The following is a 13,711-nucleotide window of genomic DNA, read 5'->3' as shown; positions in this document are numbered from 1 at the left end:
AAATCCACATAGGCACCATGTAGGAAAACAAAGGTGGGACATGGGGATTTAATGGATGAGCGACAAATATGATCCTAAAGTATAAGTGTAAGGATAAATATGTCAAAAAGTATGACGAAGGACAAATGTAACCCTCTTTGAAGAGTACAGGGATAAATATGATCATAAAGTATAATGATAAGGATAAATATATCAAAAAAGTATAACGAAGGACAAATATAACCATTTTTAAAGAGTATAGCGATAAATATGACCCTTTTTCCGTAGTTTAATTTGTATCTAGTTTCTATTTTGTCATAGGTCCAATGTCATCGTTTTTCATACCTTATTTCCTTCTTTTTGTAAATAGTATAAAAAATTAAAAAGGCACTTATACTAACATTCACATTTCCCTGCATTTACAACTCAGCCAGACTCCAACACCCAACTCCGTCTTCCCCCGTCTCCGATCACACTTTTCCCCATTCCCCACTCCATTGCCTGAATCTGTTGCATTTCTCCTCTCAGAATCTGCAAATCTGACAAAAAATGTCACAAGGAGACACAATACCTCTTAACTCGACGTCCCAATCGGACATTGATGAAATCGAAAACCTCATCTATTCCCATCCTTCTACTGTCCTTCCAGCTCGCCCTCCTTCTCCTCCTCGTGCTGCCATCCCTGTTTCTTCTTCTCCTTTCATGCCTTCCAATCTCCGCCCTCCACCTCCCCCTACCGCCAATCAGAAGCCGACACATGTCCCTTCCGTTCCCGCTCCGCCTCCGCTTCCTTCATCAGCAGGACAGTCCAATATAGCCGCTACGGGATTCGGATCTCCGCCCAATACGCTTACCGAGCCCGTTTGGGACACCGTCAAAAGAGATCTCTCCAGAATTGTTAGCAATTTGAAGTTGGTGGTTTTCCCTAACCCCTATAGAGAAGATCCGGGGAAAGCGCTTCGGGATTGGGATCTCTGGGGTCCTTTCTTCTTCATTGTCTTCCTTGGTCTCACTTTGTCCTGGTCTGCTTCTGTTAAAAAGGTAACTGAACTGCATTCTCAATTCTCTTATATATAAATACGGTTTAGGGTTAAATTCCGTGTTAACTCCAACTTACATGTGTGTTGTGCTAGAGAGTATTGAATTGTGTAAATGTCGTAAATAGAATCAATAAATTTTGATCAACAACTACATTCTCAATCGCAAGCTAGTTGGGTCGGTTATGTAATTCTTTGGTTCCATTTTGACTCGTTTCTATCATTTTGCTTCTCTAACTCTGGAAGCAGATGCAAAATGTCTATTAGTATAACATTGCAACTAATGTAAGCTTGCCAACATGACTATGCCCCAAATATGACTGCATATGCCCCAAATATGACTATGCCAATCCCAATTAGTTGGTATCGCCTATACGGATCTTTTTCTTCCACAATGTCTACTTGTCATTAAAAGTCTGCATGGATTACAAGATATCATTAAATTTCTATAAGAGATGGAAAAGTTAGGCTAACAACACTACCTCCTTTCGAGTGCTTGATTATTAAGAATATGATGTTTGATTAGATATTATTTTTAATTGGGAGGACCAAAAGCTCCCCTGAACTATGCGAAAGGTGCAAATTTTCCCTTTATTTAAAAAAAAAATTATGACTTAATTGTGGGACACGAGGCATCATGAGGTGCTACGCTTCCTCCATTTGAAAGTAAGGGCAAACATAGCCCATTTTGTTAGCGGGAAGGGTACATTTGACCCCAACTATTAACGGGGGCAAATCTGTTCTATTTCGCATAGTTGGAAATTTTGACCCTTTGCCCATTGTAGTAAAGAGAGTATTACTTTATGTTATAGCATGTTTAGCCATGCTTCTAAAATCAGCTAAATTTAAAAAGTGCTTTTCAAAAAAAGTACTTTTGGTGAGAAGCAGTTTTCGTTTCGCTAATCAATCTGAAAAACACTTTTGAGCAACAATTAGTGTTTGGCCAAGCTTTTAGAAAATGCTTCTAAGTATATATTTTTTTTTGAGAAGTGCTTTTCAAAAAGTACTTTCGGGGAGAAACTATTTTTTTTTTGTTTCTCAAAAACTGTTTCTACTTCTACTCAAAGCATTTTTTTTTTCTTCTAAAAGCTTGGTCAAACTTTGAAAAAAAATTCTTTTAGCTAAAAAAAAACACTTTTGGCCAAAGAAAAGAGTTTGGCCAAATAGGCTATTTGTCTGCACTAAGATTTAAATTTTTATTTCTTCACATTTCAAACTATTATTGGACACACTATTCCACAAAATTCAAAAGGGAGGAGGGTCAACTTTGGCCCTAATCTATGCGAAAGATTCAAATTTGTCCTTCGTTTAAAACAATTCTGACTTAATGTGAGACATGTGGCATCACGATGTCCTAAGCTTCCGCTGTTTGAAATCAAGGCAAATCTAGCCCATTTTGAAACAGCGTAGGCACATTTGACTCTAACTATTAATGGAGGGAAGATTTGTTCTATTTCGCATAGTTCGAGGGCAAATTTGACCCTTCTCCCTAATTTATATGACCGTGATTGAGTAGACTCAGAGTGTATGATGTTATTAACTCTATGTATAACATTAGCGATAAAAAATATTAATATTATGGTTGAAAACTTATTTTTTTGGTGAAACTTACATCAAAGTTCTACATTTTGCATAGTCAAATGAATTTTAAACTCTTTTAAAGCTGTAAAAATAATGTTACCATTGGAATGGTTACTAGATTTAGAAAAGTCCAAAAGTAGAAACAGTGACATAAATTAGAACTAAAGGAGTATTAAAATTTATTAGATTGATGTATAGGTTTTTCGTCTTTATTTACTTGCGTTACAGTTGTCTTGGTGAGCATTTCTGGGGAAACCTTCCATAGAGATGTTAAAAGTTAAATGGAAACCTACCAACAGACATGTAGGTAAAATATATTTGTTTCCGCATTATGGATGATCTATCTAGACGCCTGAACTTTTATTTTTCCTTTGTGAAAGTAAAGTAGAGGGGGATCACTGGAAGATGTTTGTGCTATTTTGCAATATTGCTATTTTCCATTCTCAATAATCAATGTTTTGTACTTCCTTTTGGTTCTTCTTTCTTTCGTCTTCCTATTGTTGTTTTTACTTTGGTGTCTGTTAAGTATGTGTTGTATAGTCTAGAAGCAAACGTAAGTGCTATGGATTTCCTTACGAACTTTTATGCAAGTAAAAGCATGATATCTGGATTTGGCATGTTTGTTGGACGTGTTTTAGATGGATTTCTTTTTGTGACCATGCACGTGCATTCTTATATTTCTGATGTATAATATGTGCAATTCTCATTTACTCTGGCACCAACGAAGTACCTTTAGACTCAACCAATCATGTCTGAAGTACAAAATAATGCTTTGAAGATTACAAGTGCTGGAGGAACAAAAGGAAAAGTGTCATCCATTTGCAAACAGCTCGAAAGACTTGTTAGGCAAAATGGTCCATCAAAAACTTCCATACCACCAAACAAAAGGGTTGTGCATGTCTGAAGTAACTAAATTTCTCTAGCGCCATCCATATGTCATGCTGAATATCTGAAGTCTGCCGCCACAACTAAAAATTCACATCAATGGAAGTTCTTTAGCGCTCTGTGCATCACCTTGACAAGAACCCCACTCACATTGAATAAATGAGTATCAACTATCTCTTCATTTTCTTGTGGAAGACCTAGCCTGAGAAAAGTGAGGCCTATGTGTTGCCCTCTCTCACATAGAAGTCTCATAAGATGATCTTAGCCAAAAATAGTTGTTGTTTGAGGTATTACAGACTAGTGTATTATTATTCGAAGCCTAATTCCTTTTTAATAAGTTGACGAAATGCTCTGGCGGATTCGTTTTTTCAATCACGAACTGCCCACATGAGCACAGTCCCCACTACCAACCTCAAACGAATATTTGAAATGTTTGTCTATCAACGTTCGAAATTGTTAACCACAAATTATAATGATGCAACATAACATCCTTGTATCATTTCTCCTGCCAGATGCGTCCATCACCAACTTGATAAAAAATTTATTAGTAAAGACATAGTTCCTATAGCTGTAAATCTCCTTGATTCCTTTTTGAATTTGTGAAATTTTTGATTCCACGATCCAAAATAAAAATGGGAACATATAAATTTATAGTGTTGGTGTGCTTGGATCTATAGTTCGGACTTCGGATAGTAACCAATCATGTAGAGTTTGCTGTAGCTTTCTTTCATCTAAGGTCTAGAGGTTTTTTCGCTTTCTATTTTTCAATAAAGAGTTTTTTGGATGTAACACAAAAGTTAAACATAGCTAAATAAGATATGCTGGGATGAAGCTGATCCGTCCACCTTTCATCAACAATTTCAAAAACTTTTCCGTATTTCCTCTGGTCATGATCAAATGCCTTCTCAATAGCTTCTTTAGCCCTTCCATGGCTTCATAAATGTATCCCATTGGTGGTTTTCTCTCCCCATCCACCAAACGAAGTACAGTAACCAAAGGATTACCAACTTTAAGTGCTTGAACAGTGTCACTCCAAAAATATGGACCAACGATATATCTCGCAACTTCTTTCCCAAGAGCTTCCTTTGCATAGATACTCTCACTCCATTAGGTTGACATGAACAAGGTTCGCAAATTTTTCGTTTGCAAGTAAAAACTATGAAAAGTCATAATAGCTGTTGCAAATCTTGTCTTAGCCAGTTTCACCAAATTTCTTTGGTTTGTGTATCTCCTCATCATGTTCAACAACAACGGCCTCCGACTATGTAAGAATGTATCTTGACTGCCTTAGCAAAAACTGTAGGAAATCAAATTTCATAGTAAGTATAAACAATTAACATGAAGGTTAAAATAGAAAATTAAAACCACTTGTTCACTTGCAGAATGTGGGGCTAACTTGAAATGTCACCAAACATTAAGTTGATACAATGTGCAGCACAAGGAGTCCAAAAAATATTGGGGAAAACTCCTTTCAACATATCACCCGCTTTTTTATTCTCACTTGCGTTATCAGCAACAACTTGAACAACATTTTCCTTTCCAACTTTCAATATTGTCTTCTCAAACAAGTTGTACATTTTATTGGAATCGGTTGAAGAGTCACTAGCATCATAAGATTCAAGAAACACACTACCTTTCGGAGAATTCACCAAAACATTAATGATCATTCTTTCATTTTTTGCTGTCCATTTATCCATTATAATGGAACATCCATAAGTTTTTCATTGCACCTTATGCTCCTCGGCAATCTTGTTTTTCTTCTCCGCCTCCTTTTTTAGATAAGGAACTCTTACTTCGTGATAGGTAGAGGGCTTCATTCCTAGGCCATATTGGCCTACGGCCTCAATGAATTCACCAAAAATATAGGAGTAATTTACACAATTAAAAGGGAGCCCCGCATCATACATCTACCTAGCAAAAGCATCTACAACGTGCTCCTTTAAACTCTTCCTACAAGAATTTAAGTCAACAACTTCACCTTTTCTCTTTTCATTTGGTTTTTGCGAGAAATTAAGATTAAGAGGACCTTTCACATTGCTACCGATGGATGATCCACTTCCACTTGTTGATTTCTTTCTTTGAGATTTTGAGGGAGGTGGCCTCATTGATATATCATTGACTTCAAGGTCATCCTCATCCATTTGACTATCTTCATCAAGAAGATTAATCGATGCTCCATGGTTCATTGGATTTTTTAACTCATTTTTTTTCGCAGCATACTCTCTAATTTCTTCCTTAACAGAATCCGGAACACTTGAACATTCTTTGACATCTCTAAAACCATCAATTAGATGTCTCTTGTGATGATGTATTCCACCGTTATATATATTTTGACAAAAGATACATTGCACTCTTGTGCTACTGCCAATTGCAACTCCATACGCCCAAGCTGGATCTTTTTTTTGGCTGCATGCCATTGAATAATAAGATTGAATTTACTACAATCAACAACGAAAAAAAAAACAAACTGTTAAACAGTGAACAGTGGGCTGATCAGAGAACAGAGGAAAATAGCAGAAATTTTAAAAAAATAGAGCACAAGCATAAATTAGAAAACAGGGCTAAACAGAGAAATGTGTTCTAAAAAAAATAGAAAAGAAGAAGAGAACAGAGGAGAGGAGTCGAATAGTGAACAGTGAGCAGCAGAAATAAAAAAATAGAACACGAGCATAAAATAGGGCAGAACAGAGAAATAAAAACGAAAAAATTAGAAAAGAAGAAGAGAAAAAGGAGTCGAACAGTGAACAAGCAGAGAAAATCAGAAGAGGAAGAGAAGAGAAGAAAGAACTGAAGGAAAAGAAGAGAAGAAGAGAAACTTACTCGAAGAGCAGAAGAGAAGTCGTCGAAGGTGTAGCCGTCGCTTGCATCAGAGAAGCAGATGTGTGGAAGTAGTGTGCGTAAGTGTATTTGCAATTTTCTTTTTTAAAAACCCTAGGCTGCCGCTGGACCTCGCTTAAGCGAGCTTTTCTGCGGGTTTTTTTATCGCCTCGCTTCTCGCTTTTTAGGGTGAAGCATACGCTTATTTAGTAGCATCGCGCTTTAGGGCAGAAAAGCGCAGGTCCCTCGACTTGCCTCGCTTCTGCGCTTTAAGCGAGAAGTGTGTGCTTTTAATAACACTGCGATGCGCTAAACTCCCGTTATGTGGGGGGTTAGGGAAAGGGCCTGTCCACATTGGGTCTCATGTACACTGCCTTAGTTATTCCGCATGTCAATGTTGATAGTTCTTAGTCATGTCTAAGTGAACCTTCAGTTGTTTTTGCCTTTCATTTTTTCTGCTGTTACTAGTCGTCTGTTATATGACATGGTGAGAAGTTACCTATCTAGCTTGACAACAATGCTTCTGTGGGCCCAAGGATAAACCATTAAGAGGTTGTCAAGTGTCAAGAGGAAAGACTTTTTGTCTATATACTTTAGTTATCTTATACACATTTAATTGAATGTATAATCTGAGATCATTTTGTGTAACTGTTAATAATTGGGTCAGTCTGAATCTTGCCCAAACATGACACAGCTGTCTTGTTCTGGGCGCGCCTTCTATTTTTCTAGTTCTTTTATACTTCATGTAGGTGCATGTAGTTATGTAGCTGACTGGAAATAGCTTGCATTATTATATAACTGAACCAAGTTAGCTTGGACAGAGGCTTGTATGATTGATGAATTGATATTTAGTTGCCCATTGTTTTGAGTGATTTACAGACTCGCTATGATTAACAGGTGGAGTCCTGACTAACAGATTCATTTTTCCTTAAATTTTCTTCCAGTCTGAAGTTTTTGCTGTTGCATTCGCTCTGCTGGCCGCTGGTGCTGTCGTTCTGACATTGAATGTCCTGTTGCTGGTAATGACTCTTTCTCAACCCATCCATCTATAAGAATAAGGGCAAAAAGAGAATAACAAAAGAAAATGAAACACCCTAAAGTTGGGTATGTTTAATGATTTTTAGGCAGTTAGTAGACATGATAACGATGCAAAGAGATATGACATATTTAATGGATAGGGGAAAGGATAGCTAATTAGTCCCAAGGAACACAAGTCCGTAGGCACCTGTCAGAAAAGGAAAACCATTCTATAGGCACTTGTGAGAAAAGGAACCCAGTTCGTAGTCTTATACAACAAGTAGCAGTTTTTTTTTTTTAAAACAATTCTAAAGGATATGGAGTTATGGAAATAATGTAAATGATGTTTCTTTACTTCAGATGGATTAACGATTTTGATCTGCAGGGCGGTCATATAATCTTTTTCCAAAGTCTCAGTCTGCTGGGTTACTGTCTATTCCCACTTGATGTTGGTGCCCTTATTTGCATGCTAAAGGACAATGTAATCTTGAAGGTGGTTGTGGTATGTGTTGCACTAGCTTGGAGCTCTTGGGCTGCATACCCCTTCATGAGTACAGCTGTGAACCCTAGGAGGAAAGCTCTTGCCCTGTATCCTGTAGTTCTCATGTATGTATCTGTTGGATTTCTCATTATTGCCATTGATTGATGTCAGTCATACCTATTATATTAAAGTTGTATCCAGCTTAATAGAAGTACATTGAAGTGGGGATATAATGTGTTGGATATTTTGATTACCTCAAGAAATTTTGTTGATATTTTTGGGACTGCCTCTGATATTTCACACTTTGTACTGCTGTCCGAGAAATGTCATATACATCTTGCTATGTCTGGTGTTATCTTGTAAGCATGAAATACAGTCTTCACTGTAAAAGAGAGATGTTATCGGTATGCCTTGACAAAGAGATGTATTAATGGTCTCTGTATTTCATGGATGTTAATGCCTTTGAGCACTATGGTTATGTACTAGTGTCGTTAGTGCAATGTGTCAACTTCTTTTTTCCCTAGTTGATTATCTCCAGGCAGTCATGATTAAAGAGGTAAAGGGAAGCATTTTCTACTTTTTTCATTGAATAATAGAAGGGTATCAAAGTCTATATAGAATCATAAACCAGTATTTATAGTTGCAACACTTCAACGAATACAAGCGTGCAGCATAATTTCTCGATATTTCTATCTCTTTTGTTTCTAATTTCATTTTTTGCTTCTCCAATGATTTTTGTTCGGATCATGATTTTTATTTAGAGTTTTCGTGTGCTTGCAAATTTGAACTGGGTTTGGATCTAGTTGCTCACTCATCGTCGTTGTCGTTGTCGTTGTCGTGAGCAAGCTTCTCTTTTGAACAAAAATAAAGCTACTTGCTTGTGAAAAGAAGTTGGTGCTCGATGGATTTACAACGCCCGGTACTTATTCTTTCTACATTCCACTTACTTGAACACGCTGATAACTGCGAGGAATTCCACCTGCCATCCTGAAAACCATAGATATTGCTTTAACAGTAAATATTGAGTTTTTCTCCATCGCTATGCTTTTTTTAGACAACGAAGAAACCCGTTTCTTGCCCTAGTTATAAAACTCAATGGATGATAAGCATGTTCCTCTAGGGTTCACAGGTAAAGATTCAAACTCACAACTTATGCCTACCACACACCTAGCTATACTAAATTATTAATTTATTTACCCCTAGATGTTACTACTTAATTATATTCTCATATAAAAATAATAAATTATATACAAATTAGTGAGAATCTGCTTTCTTCCCCACTATAATCTTAATATATATTGTATCAAACTCGCAAACCAGTACCAGTCTCCTTATTCAGCCTCCTTATGGACCTCAAAACAATGTTGTAAAGGATAGAGGGGTTCTGGGAGCCATGTATAGAAGGAACATTAGATTGCGAAGAGACTAGCTGTACAGGAAACGAAGAGGTTGTGCTTCTCATAGGAAAAATCTGGTCTCGGATTTTCTGCAGGACGCTAGTTCTACTGCCAAAAACTTTCCTTTAACTTCCAAAGCAAAAGCGATCAAATTGAATTAGAAACCCTGTTAACTCATTAAAAATTTCACTGACAGCCACTAAAAAATTCGAAGCTTTGAATTTGAAAATCAAATTTTGCGAAATTATTATTTGTTTGGATTGAGTGTTGTTGCCAATGCTTGAAAATATCCTTTGGAGTTTATAACTCAATTTTGAGAGAATTTGGTGAATATTCGAGTAGGTTTTGGTTGGAATTTCAAATTGAAACTCGAAAAAGAACATACATAAAGGGATAAATTTACCCTCACAACCTAAAATATTTACCCGCTTCTACCTATTTCAAACCATTTAACGAACCTTACTCATCCCCAATTCCACTTAACTTAAACACTTCTTTGCAAAAAGAATGTTCAGCATTACTATCAAAAAGACGAATCAAGCTTTACATGGCCAATGACTCTTCGAAATCGCAACCTAATTGTTGAGAGGCTCGACAATTATCTATTTGATCAAGGTTATTAATTTTTTAAATTTTGTGGAACCACCAAGCCACTTCAAAACAATTCCAAATGAACTTAAACTTCAATATTAATCCTTACAAGCATTTTTAACAAGCTTAAATAATACTCATCCAAATTCAAAATCCAAATAATTATATTAAGCTTTTAATTCTCAAATCAAAGCTTCTTCATTGGTGGACAATTTTAATTTTTTTTAATTATCAGCAATAAAATACGTACTATCACTGTGATTTTAGTTTCCACAATAGTATCCAGGTGATTTAATAAATAGCAGCCGAAGTATACTATTGTAGTATATTGTATAATATTCCAGTATATTTTTACAGTATATTGCATATTATTATGGTATACCAGTACAGTATATTATATATTAGTACGATATACTGTTGCAGTATAACTGTATACTCTTATAGTATATTGTATACTGTAATAGTATACTATTGGGTAACTATATTCTTCTTCAAATTTAAGCTGAAAAATTCGTTCTGAAGTATCTCAATCTAGCTCCAAATGCGACCAAATTTTATTATGAACTTCCTGAAGGTATTATAAGTAATATTTTACAGCACTCACTTCGAATTAAACATCAAATCTTCAAAATAAAATTTTAAATTTAGGAGCTTCAAACTCAACAATGGTGGGTCTTCAAATACACACAAAAAATTTGATTCTGGAGCTTAATATATAACCATAACAATACATGGGTTCAGAAATATAAATAAATTCACAAAAAAGAAAGCGTTCGAAAAATATAGTACTGATATGAAAAGAGAAATTTAAGATATACTAATATAGAAAAATGGTTTTTGAGTGAAACTCATGTAAAATAATATGAAAACTTGTCTTTTAAAATTTATATAGAAAATTCTAAAAAAAAATTGGAAAAATACATGGGTTTGTACTGGATTTTCATCATCCACTAAAAAGACTAAACTATGAGTGTTTTTCAAAGAGGAAGGGAACATTTGAGTGTGGGACTATGCTTGTTTAGAAAAATTAAAAAGGAAAAGAAAATTGGGTAGGCCGGATAAATAGTCTGTACCGCATAGGCAGGTAAAGTAAATTCTTTGGGGTTGAGTATAAAAGGGTAAAAACTTTGAGGTTAATGAGCATAAAGTGATAATTCCTCCCTAACTTTGGCCTTTCATGTTGCTAGAGCTTGTTTAATTTTAGAATTTTTACCTCCTATAGCAAAGGTAAACACCTTATTTATTTTAAAAAATTTATATTCTATAGATACCTTTTAAGGTTTATAACAAAATATTTAATTTTGGTTACCTCCTAGCCTAAGCCACTAAATACGCTAATCAGTTACACTTTTTTTTTCTCTCTCTACTTTGATAAATCTCATTCTCTTTCCCATCCCATTAAAATTTCTGATCTCATCCTCCTTCCATCGAATTTGTGCAAATCCCACTTCAGAGCAGGTTCACTCTCTGCTTCAGCCGGTTTAAAATCTATGGAATATTTAATCCGATTGGTTTGTAACCAATAGCAGCAGCCGCCGAGGTTTTACCCCAATGGCAAGAAATAAAAATAACGTCAAAGGAGAAACCTACTTCCTGTTTTCAATGCGGTCCATGTCCTATGTACTGTATAATCTATGGCTGATGCTTTCCTGGTCACCACAGCAAACAATCAGTCAATCAGTATATTAGATTTATGCAGATGTGTAACCAATAGCAGCCAGCCGCCGACATATGTATCTCAATTGATGGAATTTCAGCCGGAACTCTAATTGATGAACAACCGCTGGCTATTTTTACTATCAATAAGGTTTTGATGCCTAAGGAGTTGTTTAAGAATGCACCTGCGGACATATTGATTCTTTCAAAATCCCGATGGTCCTATTTTGATTCTTTCAAAATCATTAGCTCTTTTAATCCGGTTGGTTTCTCACTACCGGCTTTCGGTGAATGGCGGATTCGCTGGGAATTAGGGTTTGTTCTTGAACCAAGACGATAGAGTTTGGGGCTGAGCAACTTGATTTTCTGTTAATATATTTTAATGTATTTCATTGTATTCATTGTCTTTTTTTTTCCATTGTAATTCAATGTATCTCGATGTATTCCATGTATTTCATTGTATTCACTGTCTTTTTTTCTTATTGTATTTTAATGTATCCCATTGTATTCTATGTATTTCATTGTATTCACTGTCTCGCTAGATGTCATGAATGTATTCATAAGTTTTTTTTAATTAATACTATAATTTATGTATTCAGATATATTATATAATTTCTCTGAAGATTACTATATTTTTGGGGTATTTTTCGGTTGAGAACCGTTTCTATAACTGAAAATACAAAATTTGTGTATTACAATTGAGTTTGTTCATTATATTAGGAGTTTATTATGTTAATTGATTCACTTTCCGTTTTAAAAATAGTGTAATCTCCTATTTCACGCCGTGAATACAGTCGAATATAGTCGAATACAATAATCTATCCAGCTGTAATCCCATGTTTTACTCCATGAATACAGTCGAATACACTCGAATACAACAACTGATTAGCTGGACTTCCCTGATTCACGTCTATTTTTGCTATTGTATTCATAAATACAATAGCTTAAATACATCAAATACATCTTATAACCACATAAAAGGTATCTATAATCCGTAATATAGCAAATGGTATATATAGATGGTTAATTACTTTTAAAAGATAATACTTTATGAAAATTTCTCTTTAATGTTTGGAGATTAATTCAGAAGAAAACTATTACAAAAGTGGTCTTTTTGTGTGTGCGTGTATGTGCGCGCTATTTATTCTTTAGTTTCCTTCTCTTTGTAAACTTGCAAAATCCAAATTTATGTGCATTCTAATTACGTGTGATCACACTAAGAACATGTCTAGCTATAAGGAAATATTAAGTAAGATATGTTTCATAACATGTTTGTATCTTATATGATTAAAAAACAAGTAAAATAAGTTACATGTGTCTAATTAAACTTTGATAATTCATATTCGCATGTTCAAATTAGTAACCATTATATCCCAGATTATATCTTTTGGTTTTCCCCTTTTTACGGGGCTTTTGTATTTACACCCAGTTTTGGGATCACAATTGAACATATACCCATTTTACAAAAATTTTGCAAATCTATTCATTTTACGATCAACTTCAGACTTCTCGGATCTAAAGTTAAAAAAAAAGTTAGTCTGAAGTAAAAAAAATGTACTTCAGATACACTTAAGGTCAATTAGGTCTGAAGTACAACCAACGATTTCATGCACTTAAGACCAATAAGTTTAAAGTAAAAAATTACACTTAAGGCCAAAAGGTCTGAAGTGCAACAAACGTTTTCCTACACTTAAGACCAATAAGTCTAAGCGAAAAATTGCAATAAATGGCAGAACTCGAGAATAATAGGATCAATAGCAGGTTTGAATCCCAAAGTGAAAGGGTACTTATAGACAAATGAAAATCCGGTTAAGTAGGAGGTAATTCTTTGATTAGAATTGAGAATAATGATAGGAAAGTCATGATCCCAATGGTAGTCTCTACGAACTAAAAGGCCAAAAAGTCTGAAATACAACCAATGTTTTCATGCACTTAAGGCTAAATAAGTTTGAAGTGCAAATTGCCCAGAAATAGAAATTTATTCTTCGAATTTTAACAATCCAATATACAATTTAATACCTAAATCTACTTCAAATGAGCTCAAATTTGAAACATAACTTTCAAATATCATCAAGAACAAACCCCAATCATCAATTTGTCACAACAACAATAAATCTAACGAACCCCTTTTGCAATTAAGAAAATGAAGAAATCATAAGAAATAGTAAAAAATAAAGGGCCAAATACTGGCCTTAAAATATATTCACAAATACCATATAAAATTACTGTTACCTGAAAAAGAAGAAGAAGAATAAAGAGGAGAAAAATGC

The 13,711-nt window shown here is 35.0% G+C and overlaps 1 protein-coding gene across 1 annotated transcript; it reads left to right on the top strand.

Annotated features, from left to right (window-relative positions):
* Positions 1 to 289: 289 nt before the first annotated feature.
* Positions 290 to 8,140, top strand: LOC104245305 (protein YIP4b-like). Its single transcript, XM_009800896.2, has 3 exons — positions 290 to 1,020; positions 7,244 to 7,318; positions 7,702 to 8,140. The coding sequence occupies exons 1-3, from the start codon at positions 529 to 531 to the stop codon at positions 7,960 to 7,962; spliced, it is 828 nt and encodes a 275-aa protein (XP_009799198.1). The 5' UTR covers positions 290 to 528; the 3' UTR covers positions 7,963 to 8,140.
* Positions 8,141 to 13,711: the final 5,571 nt, after the last annotated feature.

Source organism: Nicotiana sylvestris, chromosome 11 (genome assembly GCF_000393655.2).
Source record: "Nicotiana sylvestris chromosome 11, ASM39365v2, whole genome shotgun sequence".
Taxonomy (NCBI): domain Eukaryota; kingdom Viridiplantae; phylum Streptophyta; class Magnoliopsida; order Solanales; family Solanaceae; genus Nicotiana; species Nicotiana sylvestris.
The sequence above is the reverse complement of the archived record's forward strand: the minus strand, read 5'-3'. Positions and strand labels throughout refer to the sequence as shown.

Coding starts and splice junctions, on each gene's coding strand:
- LOC104245305 (XM_009800896.2), top strand. CDS start 529: ATGTCACAAGGAGACACAATACCTCTTAACTCGACGTCCCAATCGGAC. Junction 1,021..7,243: donor GGTCTGCTTCTGTTAAAAAG/GTAACTGAACTG, acceptor ATTTTCTTCCAG/TCTGAAGTTTTTGCTGTTGC. Junction 7,319..7,701: donor CATTGAATGTCCTGTTGCTG/GTAATGACTCTT, acceptor TTTGATCTGCAG/GGCGGTCATATAATCTTTTT.